The following is a 23,005-nucleotide window of genomic DNA, read 5'->3' as shown; positions in this document are numbered from 1 at the left end:
CGAAAGTGACTTACAAACGAGGACAATAAAAGCAAATCAAAAATGTAAAGTATGTTTTGATTACCTTTTTTATGATTTAATTAAAGAAGTACACTTAATTTGACGTGTTGATTAACATATAAGCATGTAAAGTATTTGTTACGTTTTAACTGTTGTGTGTTATTTGATATTTAATTTAAAGTGTATATATTTTAAATCTATTACATTGTGACTTCATTAAAAATGTGTGATGGCAAATACTGTATGTAAATACTAGTGTCAATAGAAGTTATAATAAAGTATATTTTAGTTTATCATAAATGCTTGTCAGTACATTCTGAAGTATAGTTTAACCATATTTCAAGGACAAAATGCACTCCAAAACTGCTTTTAATAATACATTTATTTAATTGTAAATAACATGCAATGAAGTGTCTGAAAAGATTACATTGATTTCACACTTAAGTATTAAGTTAAGTGCTATTTTTAAAAGTAGTTTTTCTTCTACACAAGGGATGCCGTCACACTAGTGTAGCTTTAGCATAAATTATTGGAAGAATTTGATTAACATTTCAGCTCATATTGAGGTGTCTGACTTCAAATTTGGTAAGTCAAAGTGCAGTTTGCGACATCATGATGTCTTAAATTCTATTTGACAGGCAGTTTCTCTCAATTTCATTTCTAGGAGAAGCTCTCCAGATTTGTTTTTATTTCATCTGTATTTACGTCCATCATTTTTGCAAATCATAAGTGTCCAATGTGGAACACAGAAGAAAATCTTTTATGATCCACAGAAGTAAGTTATAGGTTGGAAACAACATGAGGGTGAGTAAATGATGACATCATTTTCATTTTTGGGTGTACTGTGTCTTTAATAGTGTGATGTTTTTTTTTGTTTTTTTTTTGGTAGTGATGTAGTCTATTTAAAAAAAGAAAAAAGACATGTCATACGTTTTTGCAACATAAAAACAATAGTACAGCTTGCTCAGTATGTAAACATCATAACCACAAACCTTCCGGATTCCTCATGCAGTTCCTTATGTGTGTGTGTGTGTGTGAGTGATTTCCATATAATCGCAGTCTGCATGCAGGGAGGATGGCATCCAGCTTCCTGTTTGCTTCAGGTTATGGTGACCGTCCACTCCTCCGAGTGTGTAACAAATCCTCCAGCGGGACTCATCAGCGCCTCTTTTTGAACTCTCAAGGTCCCTCGATTCCCAAGAATCCCCTGCGGTCACAGTAGTCAGCCGACTACTGAATGTGACGTATGAACGTGAGCAATCTATATTTTTAAATGCCTATAGTGCATAATAACCATATAAGCTTATAAAATCGGAAAATGTACCTTCCGTTGATGTGACCTAATGCATCTCGGTTGATTTAGATGTTACCCCATAAAGCACATTTCAGCTTGCCTGACTGAACATTTTTACAGAGGAAGCTCAGAAATTGTGCACGTACTGAAAGGACTTCTGTTTTTGTGGTCATCCAGCATCTGTAGATCGCTGATGGAGCTCGGAGCTTCATTGACATGTCTGGCATCGCAGGAATTCTACACTTTACTGTTTACTATAGGCCCCCATGTGGCCTGATGCTTTTTCCCGCAACACTTAACAGAGTATAACACAAGCTTCGTTTAATAAAGCGTACTTTTTGGATACAGTAAAGAAAAATTCTACATAATGTTTTAAAACATTTACCACTACATCAAACTCACAATTAAAAATGAGGGAGTATTTCATTCGTTTATTTTATTAACTAACACCACAGTGCAAGAATGTGTTACTAGGAAAATTAGAGAACTCAAAAAAAAAAAAAAAATTTGTTTTCTAGGATAACCAGCTTTTATTGTCAAATCAAGCATGCTTTTACTGATTTCTGTTTTTTTTTTTCACTGTTGTTTTGTGTTAAGATTTTGGATTCACAAGGAAAATCCCTTAAAGTTTATAGTATACAAGAGACAACAAATGATACATCAATATGAAATAACATCCATCTGAAATTGTCATCAAAAAACAACTTGAAGTGCATGCACATTTTTTTTTTCTTTTACTTGTTTTCATTTTAAATACAGCCATATGGTGTTCCTTTCCAGCTTTACTTGGTCGGACATTTTGCTGCCAGGTTTTAGGAAGGCTGTGTGTTCATAATAAGTGACATTTGTTGCACAGGAATGTTTTACAGCAAGCAGAATTACAAGGTTGTGTGTGTGTGTGTGTAGACATGCATGCGTGCGTAGATCCCGTCTCCTGCAGTCGCCTCTTGGAGCAAGGTTGCTCTGTTTTGTATCTACAGTACTGTACAGTTGATTTTTCTTTGCCTTTCTGCCTCATTTGGGTGGTAAGAAAAAAAATCCGGTTTGTTGTGGATTGTCTGGTTTTTAAACAGTCAGGACAGTTTTTTGTTTTTGTGTGAAGATATAGAGAAATACATTTTGGAATACATTTTTGGTCGATATTTGTTGTTGTTGTTGTTGTTGTTTAAAATCACTCTAAAATCTGATCCTAATACTGTCTTTGTCTTCAATGGTGAAGAATTCCGATCAAAGCTTCTTTTAATACTTAGGGAATTTTCAAACGTCGTGAAGTTTGGCTGTAATGCCCCAAGATTTGTTCTCCCTGAAAGAAAATCATAAAGTAACAATATATTAAACTACAGAGCAACCTTGCTTTGAGAGGTTTATGTTTACTAGTTGTTCTAGCATTCCCGTGCTTGGTAATTCTGTATAAAATAGGCATGTTCATGCATTAAAAAGCATTTTTTTTTCTTGACTACAGGGCTTTGGTTCAAATCCATGGGGCATTACTTTAATAACAGAATCAAGTCTGAAATCGATGTCAGAATGAAAGCAAGACAACGTTTGATCTGTCAAATCGGGTTGTTGTCTGTGTGAGCAGAAGTTTAAGTCTGAAAGCAACACAAAAATGGTTGGTGTAATGAAAAAGAAAACGCTTGTAAAGCAAAGTAGTTTTATTCACACAAATTTAATAAGATATAACAACTGTTTGGTCCATAAATATTTAAGGGGAAATAGTTTCTATACACCATCTTTTTTTTTCAAGAAACAAGGAAACATGGACAATCTTGATAGAACATGTACTGTACTATTAACACGAAGATCAATATATATGATTCTCGGATTTCCCAACTAGTTCTGAAAGAGTGCACAACTGCCGTCTATGACATCGCCGCCCCCTCGTAACGGAATACACCATTCAAAAGATCTTCAGCAAAGAAATCAGATGAAAGACAGAACAGTACAAAACTAGTGAGGCTTTCAGAAGATGGAAATCATTTAACAAACAAACAAACAAACAAACGTGTATCTCCTGAATTTCACAAAGTCTCGTCCAAGTCGCATAAGGCACATAGTAGAACTGAGTTAAGCATCTACTTCATGAAGTAGATCAAGTGGACCACTTTGCTCCACAACAGAACAAATTTGTCATCACAGAAGGAAATGTTTCACCCTAGCGAGGAGCCTCAACCGATTTTTTTTCTTCTTTTTTTTGGTCTGATTGGTGGCAAAACGTAAAAAAAATCAAAACGGGGTGATGTGTGTCGTCCCTAATTAACTTACTGCTTAGCTTTCACAAATCAGTAATAATAGTGTTCCTGTGGTAGAGCTTTGCGTTAGCAGTGCAAGGTTCTGGGTTCGATTCCCAGGCAGCACATAAAAAATGTTAGCCTGAATGCACTGTTAGTCGCTTTGGATAAAAGCGTCTGCTAAAAGCATACATTTCAATTTAATAATGCTTCCTACTGGGCACAATATTGATTCGCACCACATCGTGGCAAATTTAATGTTTCAAACTGTCATTAGAGTCCAGCGTCAGTGACAAAACAGATCTAAATTGAGGTTACAGCATCCACTTGGCATGGGAAACATTCCCAACGAGTCTCCTGAACATATTTCTGGAAGTATCCTCAAATATATTTAAATTCCACTACCGAAATATGCAGCCAACATAGCATGTGCTGTATGCTGACACACTTTCTTTTAATAAACATGGCGGGTAAAAACTTAAATTATATAAATAAAATGAATCGCAACTGATCACAAAAACAAATCAGGTGACAAGTTACTACAAACTCAGCTGCCACGCGGTTACAAATGCTACACATAGTAGGTGTCATCTTCCATTTCCAAAAGTCTTTCTGTGGTCGCCAAAGGGTTTTCCGTTTTGGAAAATAAAAATAGAATCTGAAAATAAAGGGGGTGGAGACAAAAAAAGAAAAAAAAAAGAAGCAAATCTGTGTTAGAAAAGGTTTGTCAAGGTAGTTTGTGGGGGGCTCCCGGATTCGTGGCTGTCCAAACTAGAGGTCACTGATGTTACTACGGTGATTGAGGGATTGGTCAGGTCTGTTAGTGTGGTGGCCGTGCCGGGTGGGGTCAGAGCACCGCTGTCGGACGAGGGCGGCGGAAGTGACGTGCCGTCAGCCTTATCAACACCCCCATTCTCCTGCCGCAAAACGTTCCTTCTGAATTTGGCCCGTGCGTTTTGGAACCAAACCTGCAAACCAATCCCAGTGTCTTTACTCTTTTTGAGCTTTGCTTCGAATTATTGCCATATTTTTGCCTAGTTATAAGTCATATCATTTACCATCACATACTTAATCACTACTAAACAATGCCAAAGAGAACCGAAAGCCAGTAACAGGGCTTAACTTTTACTAGGGATTCTACTGGAAAACATGGACCATGTCAAGCTTCCCTAATGGATTTTTTTTTTTTTTTTTTTGGTGCATAAGTAATGCCCCTTGAATTATGCTTCTATTTAGTAAAAACTACATGACATTACACAACAAAAAAAAGATTGATGGATTGAAACGAAAAGCAAGGTGATGAGAAGGTGTCGGTGTGGATGTGGAATGAAGTTTACTGTGTGGCAACGCTCACCTGAAGAACTCTTTTGGTCAGTCCTGTCTTTTGGGCGAGCTGTTTTAAGTCCTTGGCATCGGGGTTGTGGTTTATGGCGAAGTAGGACTTCATGGTGCGAAGCTGATGGTGTTTGAATGATGTACGCATGCGCTTGGTCTTCTGGGACGGAGGGTAGGGCTGTTGATCCCGATCCAAATGGTCCGCATCGTTCTCGTTACAACCTGAAAGCCGGAACGGGGAGAAATAGGCATTGAGAATTATGAGACATTTCTGAAAGAGTTCACACAGGTGAGGATGATATGGATATTGGATATGACACGGTCAAACTCTAAACTGGTGATTAAAATACAGTGCAGTACAAGGTATGATATAATAATATACAGCCTAACTGCAATAAAAATAGATCACCTGGTGGAAATGTGATTTTAGGCAAATTTAACTTCATATTAATATTTACAGTAAAATAAAAATAAAAAAACATTACAATTACATGACACAAGACTAAATTAAATTAATATGTAAATAAATGGGCAATTCACCACCAAAAAGCGTTTATTTATAATAACAATTCAAAGCAACTTCAAGGCATATAGCCTTTTTACAACAATAGCTGTTTATTTCAATATTCATCTCCATTTCATCTTTCATCTCGATCATTTATTGCGTTTAAATGTATAAACACTAATATCAGCAAACTACTTGCACACACACACACAAAAACAGCTACAATTATTTAATAATCAAAAGTGTCAGTTGTATATGTTAAATCGCTGCTTCATGTGATATATTTGGTAATTGATTCAATCGATGCTCGTTTCATCTAACCGTTTACTTTTGTATTTACATCGTAAAATATCAACAAAAGCATTAATTAATAGGAATAATCTGAATTTATTCAGCTGTGAGGAGAACAAAATGTTCTCACGCGTTTGCTTCGAGAGGCAAGATTTCTTTCTTTTTGCCACTAGAGGTCTCTATCTACAAATGTCTATGCAACAAGTCTACTGTTGAATTGGGTTTTTTTAACGAATGCAAAAATTTACGGTGCCATTTAAAATGAGATGACATTTTGAAATACAAAATAAAAAACTGTTTGTATATAAAGAAATAATTCGAGCCCGTATTGTAAAACAATAGCAGAAGAAAAATAAAAAGGGATAAAACGGAAGACTAAAGATAAGTAGGCTAAAGTAAAAAAGAAAGAATAACTTTTACACCAGAAATAATGATGCTGAAATGACCGAAAAATTAAATAATAATAATCTAAAAAACAACAACAACAAAAAAACATCAATAATAATTTGAGAATGATTACAACTGACAACCATTTCATTTTCAGACAAACTAGCTACAGTAAAATATTACAACGTTCACAACGCGTTCTGATTGAGTGATCCAAGCGTGCGCGTGCGCGTGCTCGTGTCCTGAGAACGGCTATGACCTTGAAGTGGCTGAAGCGGAACTGGTCGAGAGCCAGAGATTCCGACGTCACATTCAATTAACAGAGGACAATTAACAGGCAGATTACCCTTATTTCTCTGCATTCATGAAGAACCGGCAGAAACTTGGCACACAGAGCCACATTTTTCCAAACAGAGAGTAATTGCAACAAACAAAACAAAACAGGCACAGCGGGGATGCATTATGACGTAGGTATGAATTAAAAAAGTATAAAAATGAAAGAAAAAATGACTGGTAATCTGAGTACAGATACAGGCCTGTAGGTGAGGGATCTACATTGCACGTGGGGCTGGGTTACGGGTTCACTCGTTTGAGATTTTCAAATGAGATGTTTGATGACGCACTAATGAGCGATGCATAATTAATCAGATCCAATCGTCAACAAGACACAGGCGCAATATTTTTTCTCTCTCGCCAAAATAAAACCCGAACACAAAATTAATATCACACAGTGACGAGATAAAATTAAGGTAACACTTTACATTAGCTTACACTGTCTATATTACAAGAATCCCGTTTAGTTTATTAGCCTATAATACAATTATAGCTACTATATTATAAACAATGCAGATGTAAATTTTTCGGTAAATTTGCGATACAGCGCGTATTTTGCTACACGCATCCAGGCTAAATATAATAAAACGATATTTAATGCCTGTAATATGCGTCTGAACACACGAAAAAGGAGACTTTTCACTTAAATCGAAAGTGTACATTAAGTGTGGGCTATTGTTTAAAAAAAGAAAGAAAAAAACCTAAGCTAAATCTTTTTCAAATGGTTATTAGAACGTCATAGCAGGTTTGTTACTAGTCCAAGATGATCTGCAATCTTGACCAAGGCCCTGTCATCTGATAATCCATCTGACTCCATATCTAGACCATCTTTGGCCAACTAATGGGCCATGGTCCAACGTGAAACAAAAAGAGAAGTAACGCGTGTGTATTCCCATGTCTATGCCATTCTGAAGGCTATTATAGAAAATAGACAGGCTCCTATACTTGTATGATGGTTTATGCTATGTTAGCCTATAACAGTGTGAAGATTAATAATCATAATCTCGCAGGACAAGTTTTAAAAGTGTCCCGCTTTCTCTGAAAGACCCCGTTCATATGCTCTTAATAAATGTTCTTCATTGGCATTGATGGTTCCACAAAAACCTTCAAACATAAATTAAAATTCTTCACACTAAGAAAATAAAAAGGTTCTTTGGGGAACTTAAAATTGTTCTGCTATTGCATCGCTACGGAAACGCCTTTAGGGCACTTTAGATTCTCACAAATTATGCAATGCAACATTGCAGTATTTTGCAATATGTAAAATCAATAAGAATACCTTCGAGAATGCATTTTATTATTGTTAAGGGATTCTTCTGATTTTTGTTGATTCGTGCATTTGGTTGTCTGCTGATATTAAAACGCCAGTTAAATTAAACGCATTAGTCAATTTCCCCCCTAATTCTAATAGCTAGTAGAAATCAAAGCAAAGTTTATCGAAAGCTCAATTATTCACATTATGTAGCTAATTAAACTGCAACATTAAAGTGCAACCAATGTAAATGTCAGGCTTCCATTTGAGCATCTTAAAGCATATCTCACCTGAGTTGTACGAGCCGATATCTATCCCCATCGCCTGACTCTTCCTCTTCCTGGGCCTTCCTTTCTGCACCGAGCCGGTGCCATTGAAGTAAGGCAGCGCGAGCCCTCCGCCTTTGGCCGCTAATTCAGCGTAGTTTAATTGAGGGTGATACTCTCCCTGAATAAGCGTCTCAAAGTGGACCCGGCAGTAAACCAAGCTGTCTTTCATGCCGAAATGGTCGCCCGTGGTCAGTGTTTTGTTGCATGTGGTGCAGGTGAAGCAGCTCAGATGGTACACGGAGTCCCTGGCGCGCATCACCATTTCCGACGCGGAGATGCCGAGGTGGCAGCGGGCACATCTCTGCACGGAGAACCTTCTGGAACAGCACACGCCATTTATAATCAAACCAATCACTTAGATTAGAAATAACTTTAATTAGGCCATTTACAACATATCGGAAGCTCGTGCACGTGCATAATGGAATATTCACTGAAGATAGGCTATTACTTTAGAATCATCGGTTAACAAATCAAGGTAGACCTAGTTAAGCAAAAATATATTATTTAACTTTATAAACAAAGTTGAATGTGTTTTTACTGAAACCAGAACACAATTATATCGGATTTTTCATTAGCCTATATATAACCTATATATAAAAATATATATAAACTGTTTAACATTTAGGTGACAATAAAAAAACGGCTAAGATTTAAGCTGAGAAACAAAAACACAATGCATAGACATGCATTCAGCATGAATTAATTAGACTTATTAGACTGATTTAAGCGTGTCAGTTAATTGGTCAATGGCTGCCTGTGATGTCACCACCAGTTTAAAAAGTTACTAACCGAACTGAATAAATTGTAGCATGTAAACCAACTGGTTTTATTCAAATTAAAAATATTATTTTCACATTACTGAACCAGATTATATAGCCTACATCAATTTATTACCAACAAAACTATTTTTTTAGGAGCTAAATCAGGTGGAAATAGCTCTTTTTATTATGCTGGGCCTACTAAACAGGCCTAATGCACGATGCGTGAAAGCTTACCTGTAGTAATCCTCTTTGCAGTAAATGCTGCCATCCTTCGCGAAACACGTCAGCTCGGATTCAAGGGCCAGTTTACATTCACAACACTTGAGACACCTTAAATGCCACTGTTTATCCACGGCGAGTAAGTAGTATCTGTCGGAGATCTTCCCCCCGCAGCCGGCGCACAGCGCAGGCTTCTCTGGGCTCATGGAGGGCATGCTCTTCAAAAAATAAAACAGCGACAGATGGATGGAGTGAGTGGACGGTTTTTGCTCTCAGCTTTTGATGCCACAATAAATAACTACAAGTAAATAAAAAAAAAAAAAAAAAAAAAAAACATCGCCTGAATAATTTTTGTTGTTGTTATTGAATTAAAGTCTATAGGCCTATGTATTTTTAAAAAAGTGCAATTGTTATCTGAGTGCGAGCTGAATTATTAAGACAAAATTAGTTATAATGCTTTGTTATTTAAGTTAAGTTACAGCCTCCCTCTCTCTCTCTCTATATATATATATAGTACATAACCGTTTGTTTTGTTTTTCCTTAGATGTAACAGTGTATCTCTGTGGTCTATTCTATAAAATATAATTTTCACAATAAATGCTATGCAAATATAATAACTGTATTAATAACAACAATAAAACAGTGTAAACTATTCTAAAATGTTACTTTTACACATTAAAATGTGCATGCAAAAATAATAGTACTAACAGCAACAACAAAAATTATTATTATTATTATTATTATTATATTAGTTTTTGCCAGTTTAATGTATTTTCAAATGCATGCTTAAATTATACAGATACTATTTATTTTATAGTTTTCCTTCGTGGCCCTATTCATTTAACAATTATCCTGTTGTGTTGGAACTGCTAAAATAAAATGTCAAATATTTGTGTAAAAAAAAAAAAAGATGTAAGCTAGTTATAAAATATAAAATATAATGTTGGCATACAAACGATTTCATATGTATTCCTCCCTTTACATTTGAATCAAATAGCATGCATTTTACTTAGGCCTTTAAGTTGTAATTGTAGCCAGATAGCTTATAGTCTACTTTTGAAATCTCTCTGAATATTACTTCTTGTGTTTCTCGAGGCCTGCTAATATTTCAAAACGAGGATCGTAGGCTACATTAAACCTAATTTTTGTCGCTGTGTTTTTAAGTGGGTTACAAACTGAAGTGTGCGACGATAGAGTTTTTGGCGTGCTGAGATTTGCTCCAGCGGAAAATGCACGCTAAAATACAAGATCTTACCGTCTCTCGTCCGTTCACCTGAACGGTTTTAGCCAGCCGAGACTCCGTTTTAGATCTCCTCTCCATCTCCTCCATGATCCCTTGAATATGATCCCCAGAGATGCCGTGGAAAAGCATGGCTGCTGGACGCAATATGCAACTGCTTTCTTTCGCCTTGCGTCCCACAACTTCCATATACAGCTTTCCGGATCCTTAAAGCATCCGAATGGATCTACACCAACAAATTCACACAGATGCAATCAATGTTTTAAAAATCAAGCCGGTTTGGATCTGATGGATGGCGCAGGAACAGCAGGAGAACCAGTCCACTTCTCCACGGTCTTGTTGGGCTGGTGCAAAAAAAGTATAGTCCGGACGATAGAAGGCAAAGTTGAAGTCTGGAGGATGTTTTAAACGTATATTTTCAGATAGTCCCAATCTCCTACTGGGGATCCGAATGCTTGAAAGTCAGGTTTGGGACTGTGTGTGTTAGAGATCCTGTGTCCTATTTGTGAAGAGAGCAAACGCCTGCCCAGCTTGGGTAATTGGGTAGGAGGAGTCCTCCCTCTCTCCAATGCCACTGATTTCTATTCACCAACAAAGACCTGTCACTTTCTCTTCAAACCGATGCTGATGGGCAACCCGAGCTCGGAAAGCACTTGGTACAGACCTTTTACTTCTGTTTAGCTGGTGTTTTGACACTTTTTTTGTGAGGCTTTCTTTTTCTTTCTTGTAGTTTTCAGCGTACGCTTCTACAAATGCGTGTAACGGAATAGTCAAAGTGTAAGTGAATTACTTTGCAATTTGTGATTCACATTGAAATTCATCTGATCTCTCTGTAGTTTCGAGTTTTGGTGGAAAATTGCAATTGGGAAATTGTTTCATAGAGTTGGTTTGGTTTAGTTTATTATTGCAAATTACAGCCAATATGTGCACTTGAAAGCCTGTTTATGTTATTTACAATTAAAACCTTAAATACAGTATTTTATATTTTGTTGTTAATTTTCTCGCTTATATAGGCTATTATATATTTGCATGCATCACTCTGCACCTTGTAGAACATGTAAAACTATTTGAGTCATGTATGACACATATAAAATGAAAGTGGACTAAAGTGGTGGTATAATTTAAAAAGTTGTCAGACTGCTTTATCAAGGTGTGTGTGTGTGTGTGTGTGTGAGGGTCTCTTTCTCGTCGAGCGAGCGAGGGAAGGGGGAGCGATGCTGTGGGGAGGAGGAATAAGCAGTTGTTTACATGCTTTGATTTTCAGATGTCAAACGCCAAATGCATCTCATTGCCACCGTTTCTTTATCTGTAGTCTACCAAGACATGCGAGGAATGGTCTAGAAATAAATTGGAAAATGATAACAATTAGGCTTACCTCCTTGGTAGCAGCCTAAATCCAATTAGTCGTGAAAGTAATGGTATCAAAGGCAGCATGGTTTATGTAGGCGATATTTATGCATCTCTTTATTTACTCACTCACTCCTTTCGTTCATTTATTTTATGAATTGTTGCTCAAGGGTTGAATTTTAAATGTTCACACACCTTGCGTTAAATTAATTAATTGATATATTTTTAAATTAGGAATGAGTGAGCATCTTTCTCGTTTTTATTAGTACAGTAATAAGTCTATAGTTCAGACAGACAGCCGCTTTCTTGTGTCATTTTATTTTTCTCCTCAGTCCAATTAGTTAATTGTTTTTATTAGCTTCGGAATATATTTGTCTTTTCCATGCCCTATTCTCAAACAATTTTCATGAATTATTTCACCCATTAGACAATATTTCATGAATTTGTCCCGATTTGGAGATAGGCTATGTAAGGCTATTTAACAGTCGCGCGGTTAACTTCATAAAATCGACGGAAAAGATTAATAACTTCATGTCTGTAAAGTCACCAAATGAGCTTTATGTGAGTTCATTTGGTTCAAACGAAATCTTAGAAATCTTATAAAAAGGTGATGATTTAAAATGCAATATAGCTGCTGCTTTTGGCTACGAGGCAGCTTATTGGGTTTGTTTGTATAATGCCTTGCAATTGCTATATTAAACATTTATTTTGCTTTTAAAAAATTAATATTATTATATTAAACTCTGGTGTTTTTCACTTTTTATATGTTTAACCATCTAATTGTTTTACTCTGTAGACAGCTCTACGCGAGCAAATTATTTATTACAAGCTAAATCGAATCTGGTTGTAATCATTAGCTACTACCAAATAGTTTTTTTTTTTTTTTTTTTGCTCTTTTCCAAGACCATCAAATTTGTCTATAACAATCGAAAATCAGTTTAATAATTAGCCTTTTGTGATATTTAGGTTTATTTATAGCATTTTAATTGAATAGCCTAGCGAAACGGCTAAATACTGTTCATACTGGATCAAGCTTCAATATAAACGTTAATCTTTAATTCGATTTTCAATCGACATCTGCAAGAACTTTTACCTGTCTCACCTGCCATATACATGTGCAAACTGAAGGGCTCTCCTCGTCAATTATGCATAAATAGCCTAATCTTCTCGAATCTCTGCAAAGCAACTCAGTTGATCGTTTCTAATGGTAAAACAGTGTATTCATGTGCATAAGCAATATAGTGGTATTTTACCGTGAGCCGCAGAGCGCCGTCCTGAAGCCCCAGCAGTGCTGCGGTGAGAGAGGGATGACGAGGGCGAGACACGAGCGATCCTACCAGCAGATGGGGGCTGATCCTTGTTTCTCGCGTGAGTGTCAATTACGACAAATCCAGCGCGAGCACTGAAAAAACATCAGTTGTCAAATGCACTTGGCCCGTTTCGAAAGTTGTTAGAGGAAGCTAGGTTAATCATTTTCTCTGCTAGATAGATAGATAGATAGATTGAGCACATTTCTAGTGTTCTAAAACGGGTTAGTTGTAACAACATCAGTTTAACCAATTAGAAATGAGCTACGGGTGACATCATCATCATCATACATGATCACCAACCTCTGAAGTGACAGTAGAAGTTGTAAGATTGTTTTTATCCTTTAATTCTTTTATATTTTCACAGAATTTTGAGGTGAGGAAGTATAATTTCACATCTGATTTATAATGTGGTTGTTTGTGTTCATGCTAATGAATGTGAAATGACAGAACTGGTATCATCTGAATCAGCAGGATCCCCATTAAATTGATATGCAAGATCCATGCCAGCTTTTTGTGTAAAAAAAAAAGAAAAAGGAAAAAAAGAAAAGAAAAATAAAGCATGGCTAAATAGCCGGAGAGAGTTGTAACACTTTCTAATTTTTTTGGCCTTTTGAATTACATTGGCCATTTTGAATGGAAATGTTTTGCATTAAATTGGGTAGTGCAGAAGCAAACAAGCAAATCTGATGGTCATGAATTCAGCCACAAAATTTAACAAGTGATGTCAATGTTTTCAGTACAGCCCATCTGGATCAGACATTAATTTACACTGTTTAAGAAGAAGTATATGATTTCTGAACTGCTTTAATTTGGATAAGACAAATATGGGAATATTATATCACATTTTGAGCAAACAGCACAAAAAAAAAGAGGTTACAGTTACAGATGAAACAAAATATGTTACAGCACTCCCAGTCTTGATGCATAGCACAAAAACAGAACATTTATAAGAGCGCCAACTGTAATTAAATTGAAATGTATTTTAAAATGCACAACTGGAAGAGCATATAGATCAACCAAAGACAACAACACAAATGTAATATAATGCACAGATTTGAGTCATTTAATTTAACAGCTGAAAACATCTTGCTGACTCTGAAATCTGCTGTTAAAAAAGACTAAAGTATCTAAGGTACACCCCTACATGCTCAAGGCCCTCTGTGACTTGTTCTTTTTTTGTGGAGTTAGTACACTAAGCTTTAGTAGGGAATTGTTTGCTCTGTTTTGTGGAAACACATTTAAACTTTAAAAAGTGTGAAAGATCATAAATCTGCTCGCCAACACTTTGAAACACACAAAGCCATAAATGCCATAACGTCCTAAACATCGCAACTCTGTCCACTGATTCAGAAACATGGCTGACTGAAGAATGGAAAGCATTTTGATTTCTTTAAATGAGCTATCGGTGTAAGAGAAAAAGTGGCACTACTACATTTCCCAGGCTCAGTTGCTGTTGACCACTTTGGCCAAATCCATTATGTTGCAACAACAATCAAATGTAAAAAATACCCCAGCCAATATAATCTAGAATAATCATGAACATGTCTCATTCATAATGTTTAAAAAAAACTATGGTGGTGGGATACAGACAATTACACAGTAACCATGTCCATTTATGAACCATATGTGACGGCTGAACCACAAAACAAATGTTTACAAACTGAAGATGGACAACGATTTCTCCAGGGCTGGCGCTGTGCACTTTTTAAGAGGCAACAAAGCCACAGAGCAGATGCTGCTCACTGGTGTTTTGTGCTTCGAAGAGGGGACGTTCAGTCTACATGCCTGATGAGAATTTAGCTGTTGTTAAAATCTCTCTCTCTCACTTTCCCTCCCTCCTCACCCCTTTTCTCTTGATGCTGAGCCCTGCTCTGCTGATGCAAGAATCACAACTCCCTGTGTTGACAGATGGAGGATGGCTCCACAGCACATAGCCCATCCCAACTGCTGCCTAACCAACAGTTTTTTACCTTTTTTTCCTTCCTGCACCACTATTCTGAATTTACTCAACCCAATGAAGTTATCCACCTCCATTACAGTGCTTGCAGGCAGGAAGGTATTTAAATTCCTCAAACATTCTGGTTTGGTTTGCTTCCAAATCCCAGACCATAAGTGTTAAAACAACCCATCTATTCTCAAAAACAAAAACATAATTTTGCTACCTTAAAAGCACTTCCTTCAGGACAGTCAAATTATTAATTTTAACATCTCAGTTAGCTAGCTAGTTTAGTAGTCAATGCAATTGCCAGTGAGTCAGGCATTTCAAAACCGGTCCAATTGTCAAAATCGCTCCAGTATAATGAAATTATTGCTTTCTAGAATTTCTAGTACATAATACCCTTTCCGGTAATGTTGATGTTTTCTTCAGTCTCTAAAGCAGACAGAAATGAAGGCTAAGTAAATTTCATGACATCACTGTACATGCGCTAAACAAAAATGATACCAGTAGGATATCAGTTCTGATGCATTATACAGTGATTTTGTTGATGAATAAAATGAGCGATATTTTCATGTACGTTTAATCGTTACCAGGCGATTGAGTCAGCACATTCTAATGTTTAGTGGACCAAGACTCTCGCTATTGGCTGAATATTTTCACAATATACTAATTCACGACAGGGAACCATGATTCCCAACGCTGGAAATTTTGGAACTTTCCCTAATCTAACACACCTGATTCAACTCACCAGCTCATTAGCAAAGGCTCCAATAACTGAAATGTGTGTCAGATAAGGAACACATCCAAAATGTGTACTGTTGGGGTTACTCCAAGAACATGTCTGGGAAGCAGTGATCTAAATCATGTACTAGTCTGGTTCTAAACCATGTTTTTGGAGTCTCTTCAACACTGCACATTTTAAATGTCTCCCTAATCAAATCCAGGTCATCAGCTTATTATAAAGACTCCAAGACCTGAATAAATTGTATTAATTTACATTAAATTGAATAGGAACTTTAACCAAAAAAATACATTTTAATTTGTTGTGGAATGATTACAATCAGAGTAAACATTTACTACCAGTTCTTTTGGTAGTTACCTGTTGGCATAAACCATTTAGCACATCACACTACATTTTGATGTTTTTTAGTGGTTTCAATTGGATTGGGCCATCCGGACAACTGGCAATCTATCTATAATGGGAATTTAAGGGGTTCACACCACATTGCTGAGATCACGCTGGCTGATCCGGAGACCATTCCTTACCCTTTCGCAATAGGCAAAGTAAAGGTTTCTCATTGAATGAGTTGACCACCTGATCCATCCTGAACAGTGCCACATATGGCATGATATGGCCAGACGGTCTGGCTGGAACACTGGAACAGGTCTTGGGGAGATGCCCTACTGTTTTGTGCAGCTATTTACAGCCCTGTCCAAAGGAATCTGGCCCTGTGACTGTCAGTCAGATGTGGTGAGCTTTTTCAGGAGCACTGGTGCAACCACAGGGAAGCCGGTTGTCCATCTGACCACTTTGGTAACGCTTCAGCCCCAAGGCTGAATGACATTGTCTTTGTTGCATGACCAGACAGGCTGCTCGGCTACAGCTTGATTCAACACACACACAAACATTGCCAACATCGGCGTTATGGACCACACACCCACTCAGAGGGACAGCCCAGATGCTGAAACTGATTTTCCAGCCATCACTCGGTTGACATCCGTTCCTTGCAGCCAATGCATGTCATCCTCTGCCTGGCCTGGGCACTTGAATGGTAGGAACGGCAGCAGTCCATGATGCTGCTGAGGGGGCAAGGGTTTACCCCCAGTCCCCATGAGCTGGAGAGTATGGTTTGCCTGGACCAGTGATACATTTGAATGCTGGACCAGGCACACTGTCCCTCTGCCTCTAGAGAAGTGGCAGTGAATGGACTCTGCTGTAGCATATGCTCTGGCTGAAGGTCAGGTGATGGACTCCAAAGCTCTCCAGATGCAGGAACTGTTGCCCCCATGGCAGCTTGGGTGGGTTTCAATTCAGAGGGAATTATAGGTGAGACAGCTTAGTGTGACTGAAGCCAGAACATATAGGTGTGTCTGACCTTAATGACCTGCAGATGAAACAAAGGTAAATTTGATAAGCACAGAAAGACAATCTGAAAAACAAGATGGCTAACATAGGCAGAAAGATTCATGCAATAAACCAATGCTTTTACATAAAATCTGTAACCTTCGGCTGGCTTGTATGCATAATTAACTGACAGAGGAAATAAACAGATCTCACCAGATGCTCAGTTTCGATACCAAAGGAATCTCCTGGATGGAGATGCTACTCAAGCAAAACCAGTTTCCTCTCTTTTCCAAGGTAGTCCCTTGAGGTTTTAAACTCATTTTCCCTTTCCTCACTCACATGTTTTCTTGTTCAGTTCAGATATGATTCCCACACCTGATCGCGGTGCACGACAAGACTAGCGAGCACATGGCTTGTGAGTTGTTTCCTAAAGCAAGTTTTCTTGAAATTTGTCTGTGCTTTAAGGGACTGAGCGTTGTGTGGCATTTGCGTCTCAGTCACCAAATACTGAGAAACAGAGAAAGGAAGGACAGAAAAAAAAAGAAAAAAAGAATGACAACACTATGCTATCTCTGAAGTCATATGATGCAGAGTAATAAGGCAGACTTGAAAGTTGGCCTATTTCATGGTCAGGCACTAGGACTGGGAAGGGTCTTGAATGGCAATGCATCTACTTTAATGTGACAGACAAGTCCCTAGGCAAAACAAGCAGACCCGTGGCAGGCGGGCCCAGGTACTTGATAAGTGCGACACCTTCCCCATTCCACTGGAAATGTTGTTGCCGTACGCCTTAGGTTTTACCCAAATAAATTTGCCTCTCATCCGGACTGACGATGCCACAACCCCTTTGCCTGCCTGTCCCCCCGAAAAAAACAGTTGAGATCATGAATCTCCTTGATGACGTTCACAGGGCCTTGCTCCTGATAAATGTGCGCCCACCTTGGGACCCTCCCGGCACCTGATATTGTGCTCGGCGCCTGTCGGCAAAGCTAGGACAGGGCTCTGCTACATACACATTCCCGAATTCAGAGACCGTTTCCTTGTTCCTGCCCTGCGATGCTGTGTGACAGGTCGGATGGCCAGTGCCTGGGGCAGAATCCTACTTGGCTTTGCATATCTACAAAGCATCATGTAAATACAAAGACTGCACATGATTATAAATGAAAAGATTTCTAAAAATCAGTATGTGATCTGTGTACTTACAATGTTAAAAAAAAAAAAAAAGACAAGAGTATCAATCTCAGTTAACCACAGGGCGATATGAATCAGATAGGAAAATATGAAAGTGCAAACAATGGCTAAGAGGCAGCAGACACTAAATACTAAACTGATTATGATGTACTTTGAATACAATGTACTCTTTTTATGAATAATAACTTAATCTTTACATGCAATTAAACAATCCTTTATGACGCAATACACAAACTTACACAAAAATCCTAAAAAACAAGATCATCGCCAAGATTAAAAGGGAACAAGAACATTTTTTTATGGTAAATCCCCTGCACGCTTATGGGTCAACATGTAAGGTAAATGACCATTGCAAACAGGGCCTCGACAACAACCCTGTTGTTTATGAAAAAAATAATATGCTACCAAAAAATGTAAAGATTGTCAAAACAACAAAAAGCCAATTTGCATTTTTGAACTTTTACAAATGTGTTTTTAATTAGTTAAAAGGACAAATTATAATAATGATAATAATAAATACTCTGTGGGCATCATGTAGTCTGAATTGACAGCTGTCAAAATTAAGATTGCCTGTAATCGTATGAATATTCAAACACAGCGAAAATTCCCGCTTGTGGAATCCATCTGACAGAGGAGCACACCAACTCCTGTAAGTCAAACCACAGTGGATAGATGGGATTCAAACCGTTTCCTGGAGTGTGGGTTGCACATCTGCTGTAGCGCATTTCATCATTTTAAACAGAGTGTAAGAAGAATGTGCATTCAGTGAAGTCCAAATTCAGTACGAGAGCACACAAAATGAGTTGTTCAGCCCATCTTAACATTTACAGCTATACATAAAACAAAGAGTTGAACGTTTTCTTCTTAGAAGGATCCTCCACATTAATTTGCCCGTACGGACACTGTCAGGAAAAACACAAAGTTTAGAGTTAACATATGGGTACAGTAAAGTACATTTTTTTTTTTTTATGTGAACACATGGACATATAACTACATTTTACTCTTAATAATAAAAAAAGCTTACTACAAAATATATAGGCTACAATACTGGCTGACATTTGCTTCCAGCTCTCGTGTAAAAGATATACATCAGAAGAAAATAAGCTTACATGTCTGCAGGCAGTCCCGCAACATCTTCCTCTTTTCCTATGGGCAAACTCAGTAAACACATTGTAGCCGGTTATAGGGTCAACGTATGTTCTTTTCTGATTCTGTGAACAGATGCAATTTGCAAAGAATCATCTGCTTTTTAATGTTCAAATATGACAAGACTGTTCATAAGGATCAGTTTTCCATACAGAACATATTACATGGATAAAATATCCAATTTCTATGTGATCATCACATAAATACACACATTTTATAATGGCAATTGCTTTTTAAAAGTTGGATATTTAACAAGCTTTTGGAATGAATGTTAATACAGCAGAAACACAATACAAACGTACAATCATTTCTGATCCTGACTCTTCCTCAAAGAGTGGCGGCTACATTTATGACAGCCTTCGATGCCAAAAAGGCCCGGGGCACTTTTTGTGGCATGCCATTTCAGATGCCATCCTATGGCTCCATAGTGAAGCAGACACTGCATCCTCCAACTCTATGGGTCTTCCATAACTTTCCCCAGAGACGGTTTACTTTGCTTTCCCTCGGTCATCAAACTAAATGGCTCCTGACAGCCAAAAGGAACTTACAAAAATGAGCCAGTCTTCCATATACATAAGTAGCCTGACTAGTCTGCAAGTAAGATGTCTAGTGTGTTCTTTTTAGTTAACTTAGAATGTAAAAATGTCCTTAGAAGTGTATTGATGCCTAATACTGAACAATCTGTGTTGGCTAGTTTTCCTCACATAGATCACCGATTCAGACTCCAGCGTTTTCACACGAGTCTCTTAAGTGCAACACCATCTGCTAAACCTACAGTTTATAAGCGTTTGATTTTGCTCTTACCTTGCATGCGTCCAGATGGAGTTTATGAATTAATCTGTCTTCATCTGAAAGCGTGCTCGTGTCAGGCGACGCGGTTGTGTTTTTATCGAGAGAATTCGAATTTGGTTTGACGTCTCGCGCGCTGCAACGTGGACGCGGCGTCCTCGTATTATACGTCTCATTTGACATTATTATATTAGTTGGACTGCGTTTAAAACGCGTTAATGTTAAAAGCCTAACTGAACCGAGCAGCAGCATAATTCATGCTAAAAAAAACGAAAAAGTCCTGTCACGACGTTCCTTGCACACTTCTGACGTTTATAAACAGTTCACACCACCACTGCCTACATAACAAAAAGCTGTAGATGTTTTATAATGATTTCTAATTATATTCGCCCTATGCTATCATTAAATGTTAAAAATCGCCGCTGTTTACTTCCTCATTGTGCTTTTCGTGTTCTGTTTCATGTTCAAGATGCATTTCAGCGCCCCCTCTTTTGGACTGTGGAATTGCAGTAGTGGGGAAAATGCATTTTAATGGCAGAGGAGTAGTTTGCACACTTTTAACTATATATATATATATATATATATATATATATATATATATATATATATATATATATATATATATATATATCGATCTTGTGTGACAACATGCCCCATATAGGGTAAGATGTCTCAATGAAATCTTTCCTCTTATAACTTTTTAAAATAAAGTTAAACATTGCATACATTAAATAATCATGAAATAAATCAATAAATATAATATAATATATATATATAATAAAATATAATATATAAAACAATTCCTGACATAGCAAATGTAAAGGTAAAATACAAAAACCATACAATGTCGCAATTATTAATTGTATACATAAAATGAATGATCAATAATTTCATTTAAAAATTGCATACTATATAAATAATATATTTATAACATTTAAAACACATGACAGCTTGCCCCAATAATGTGATAACTTGTGCTGCCCTGACATTTCTAAAAGAATCTTGGTAAATAATTCAGGTAATTACAGTTCATCTGCCTTCATTATATAGCTGACTCTCCTGTGCATTTTAACCTACAGACTAGCATTTTCGAATCCTCGGTGTAGAATAAAATAAATTACTCATGTGCAACTTACTGAAGTGGTTTTGAGAGGATTCTCAAGAAGGAGTAACAACACTGCAAAACAACAGAGGTTCTTTTCACTTTGAAATGACAAACCAGTGACACGTAAAGTACCGAGAGTTCTCTTCATTTACCACATTCACACAAAGCTTGTAGTATTTTTCCGCAGGAAACAAATACAAATGCATGTCCGTATAGGGCAGGTTATTGCAACAGGTTTTAATGACTAGGCGTTGACCCATAAGAAACACAAGCTATTTTTTAAACAAGTGGGCGGTGTGAATTTATACTTCCTTTGCATTACCACTAGAAACTGTTTGTCTTCTAAACAGGCCTTGCTTTTTTTTTTTACAGGCCTATTTCAAAACACAAAAGCTGTGTTCAAATTCCTCAGAAATGTTTGCAGTTGTAATAATATTTAAAAAAGGTCTGTGTAACAATGAAAGCAGGCAAGCCAGCATCAGTAGACATGACTGTGCATGCTCTGAAGGATGCAATTAAAGGGACAGTTCACTCAAAAATGACATTTAGTCATCCTCAGGTCTTTCCAAACCTGAATGACTTTGTTTCACCTGTGAAACACACACACACACACACACACACACAGAGAGAGAGAGAAAGAGAATATTATCAATCAACATTCACTCCCACAGAATCGTATGCCATTCAATAAAAGCTGAATGGAGACTGGGACTGTCATTCTGTCTGTCATTTCAGCAAAAAGCAACTCATACAGGTTTCGAACAACATGAGGGCGAATAAATGATGACTACGTTTTAATTTTTGTGCTACTTAAATAAACGCGCGCGAGCGCCCGAGTGCTTCCTGGTGCTTTATTTCAGGATCACAGCCAGGGGAACCGAAACGGTCAGCAGGGCTTCCAGGAAGCGTCACCGGGGAGCGCGCACACCGACAGACAGAGGAATGCAGCAGTGTCTGCGACTCTCGGTCTGGCAGCCGCGGAACTAGAAGGTTCGCAGGCAGCGCGCGCGGCTCGGAGTGCGCGACGGTGTTTTTATTTCCTCGCTGTCGGCGCGAGCTGGTGCTGACGCGATGCTTTAGCCATGGACAGCAGGATAAAGTAAGTCCACACTTTGTTTATCTTGCACGGTGCTCTAGTTTGACGCGCTATGCGTTATCTGTCGGCTTAGTCTCATAGTAAATCCGTTAGTGAGCTCATTTGGGAGCTGGTACAGCTGATCAGTTAGCTGTTTACCTCAGACATGCTAACTAGCTTAGCCGCATTCCTCTACAGCCATTTAAACTTGACAGCTTGCAAATTTTTAATTAGACGACGTTAGCATTTATGAATGTAGCACACTGAAAAGAATATCTCATAAAGCAAACTGACTACTTTAATCTGACATATGACATGTCGAGCTTTTAACGTAGGAGTTCACGCCAAATATTAGCATTCAAACTTATGTTTTTCTGCAGCAGGTGCCTGGTCACCATTCGCTTTTGTTGTGTGGAAAATAAGCAATGAGAGTGAATTAGTATAGAGACCGTCACTTTGCTCAACATATTGTTTAGTGGGTTTTTTTGTTTGTTACTACAGAGTAAAGAATAACAAAATGTTTGTTTTGCTGTTGCTTGAGCAGTCTCATATGATTGTTGTTTAAGTTGATAAGTTAGTGAGTTCTACTTGTATTTCCTCTTTCAGCGAGAATCCTGCGAGAACGTTTGATTTGGCTCTTCAGGTCGCATGTCCATCATCTGAACATGAAGGTGAGCCTTCATCTCTCAATGTTTTGTTTGAGTTTTTGTATAAATTCAAAACTCATAAGCTGTTAAGTTAGAGAGACCTCTCTTTTAGTAACTAACTTGTTGTCTGTATGCTTTGAAAGGGCATGTTTATATATGCTTATGTAACACTGCTCATATTTCATGGCTTTTAAGTGATAATATCATGTGTTTG

The 23,005-nt window shown here is 37.6% G+C and overlaps 2 protein-coding genes and 2 long non-coding RNA genes across 7 annotated transcripts in view; 1 reads left to right on the top strand and 3 right to left on the bottom strand.

Moving 5' to 3' along the window:
- Window positions 1-1,800: 1,800 nt before the first annotated feature.
- LOC113064978 (LIM/homeobox protein Lhx9) lies at window positions 1,801-13,053 on the bottom strand. 3 transcript variants are annotated; one of them, XM_026236025.1, is made up of 6 exons: window positions 12,778-13,053; window positions 10,193-10,403; window positions 8,953-9,155; window positions 7,919-8,274; window positions 4,880-5,082; window positions 2,945-4,493 (listed from the first exon to the last, which is right to left on the bottom strand). In XM_026236025.1, exons 2-6 carry the CDS (start codon window positions 10,364-10,366, stop codon window positions 4,239-4,241), a joined length of 1,191 nt encoding a protein of 396 aa, XP_026091810.1. In that variant the 5' UTR covers window positions 10,367-10,403; window positions 12,778-13,053; the 3' UTR covers window positions 2,945-4,238. The 3 variants fall into 3 exon arrangements, with proteins under 3 accessions (XP_026091812.1, XP_026091810.1, XP_026091811.1); XM_026236027.1 differs by lacking the exons at window positions 2,945-4,493; window positions 12,778-13,053 and adding an exon at window positions 1,801-2,597 and having other exon boundaries at window positions 10,193-12,288; XM_026236026.1 differs by lacking the exon at window positions 12,778-13,053 and having other exon boundaries at window positions 7,919-8,271; window positions 10,193-12,295.
- Window positions 13,054-14,157: 1,104 nt separating this feature from the next.
- Window positions 14,158-18,798, bottom strand: LOC113064976 (uncharacterized). Its single transcript, XR_003278914.1, has 2 exons — window positions 17,052-18,798; window positions 14,158-16,878 (listed from the first exon to the last, which is right to left on the bottom strand). It is a non-coding gene; the product is annotated as an uncharacterized LOC113064976 (long non-coding RNA).
- Window positions 18,799-18,829: 31 nt separating this feature from the next.
- On the bottom strand, window positions 18,830-21,264 carry LOC113064977 (uncharacterized). The gene is made up of 3 exons (XR_003278915.1): window positions 21,101-21,264; window positions 19,139-19,240; window positions 18,830-18,931 (listed from the first exon to the last, which is right to left on the bottom strand). It is a non-coding gene; the product is annotated as an uncharacterized LOC113064977 (long non-coding RNA).
- Window positions 21,265-21,787: 523 nt separating this feature from the next.
- dennd1b (DENN/MADD domain containing 1B) overlaps window positions 21,788-23,005 on the top strand; it is an 89,450-nt gene continuing 88,232 nt past the window's right edge. The window contains exons 1-2 of one of the 2 annotated variants that reach the window (XM_026236022.1): window positions 21,788-22,168; window positions 22,751-22,815. In XM_026236022.1, the coding sequence (XP_026091807.1) occupies window positions 22,152-22,168; window positions 22,751-22,815 (82 nt within the window). In that variant the 5' untranslated portion in view covers window positions 21,788-22,151. The remainder of the gene's footprint in view (window positions 22,169-22,750; window positions 22,816-23,005) is intronic. The other variant, XM_026236023.1, reaches the window with a different exon arrangement.

Source organism: Carassius auratus, chromosome 47, assembly GCF_003368295.1.
Source record: "Carassius auratus strain Wakin chromosome 47, ASM336829v1, whole genome shotgun sequence".
Classification (NCBI taxonomy): domain Eukaryota; kingdom Metazoa; phylum Chordata; class Actinopteri; order Cypriniformes; family Cyprinidae; genus Carassius; species Carassius auratus.
This window is presented reverse-complemented; position numbering and strand designations above follow the sequence as displayed.